Source organism: Eimeria tenella, genomic scaffold (assembly GCF_000499545.2).
Source record: "Eimeria tenella Houghton genomic scaffold, Eth_scaff2921, whole genome shotgun sequence".
NCBI classification, from domain to species: domain Eukaryota; phylum Apicomplexa; class Conoidasida; order Eucoccidiorida; family Eimeriidae; genus Eimeria; species Eimeria tenella.
This window is the reverse complement of record NW_013542798.1, coordinates 1,423-2,002: the sequence shown is the minus strand read 5'-3', so window position 1 is coordinate 2,002 and position 580 is coordinate 1,423. Positions and strand designations below refer to the sequence as shown.

General features: G+C 63.6%; 1 protein-coding gene across 1 annotated transcript in view; it reads left to right on the top strand.

Annotated features, from left to right (window-relative positions):
• ETH_00036490 (uncharacterized protein) overlaps nt 1-580 on the top strand; it is a gene marked incomplete at both ends in the record, with an annotated part of 2,198 nt that overhangs the window by 334 nt on the left and 1,284 nt on the right. The window contains one exon of the mRNA XM_013375630.1: nt 30-179. Within this exon, the coding sequence (XP_013231084.1) occupies nt 30-179 (150 nt within the window). The remainder of the gene's footprint in view (nt 1-29; nt 180-580) is intronic.

Below are 580 nucleotides of genomic sequence, written 5' to 3'. Positions count from 1 at the left end.
TGCGGAAAAGGGGCCTGCTGCTGCCGCAGAGCCAGCGGGAGCTGCTGGCAGCTGTACGTACACTGCAGCGCGCGCAGGCCCTCGGCGGCAGCTCCTTGACTTTCACTTTTATAAAACAACCCCACTCGGGGGCTGCCTTTTACGACGAGGGTTTGGCGCTGTGCCTCCCCGGCGAGCGGGTGCGCAAACCCTAAACCCTAAACCCTAAACCCTGGAGCCCGCGCGCCTGCGGTGTACGTACGCCCGCTGCATGCGCGAAGGTGTACGTACACCCCAGCAAGGCGCGGCTCGCGCATGCAGCAGCAGCAGCAGCAGCAGCACTTTGCGAATGCCAGTTAGGAGGCAGTTAGGGGGGCTAGCAGCAGGGGGTGGGGCCGTGACACAAAAGCAGCAGCAGCAGCAGCAGCAGCAGCAGCACCAGGTTTCTGCGCAGGTCTGGCGGCACTTCGAGAACTTCGGGGGCCTTTTGTCTCAGTCGCATTTTGGCTTATTTGCTGCGCTGCGGGCCCTCGTGCCCCATGCAGTGTGGGGCGCCAAGGCGCAGCAGCAAAGACAAGCCAGCCTGCAGCAGAGCCAGCAA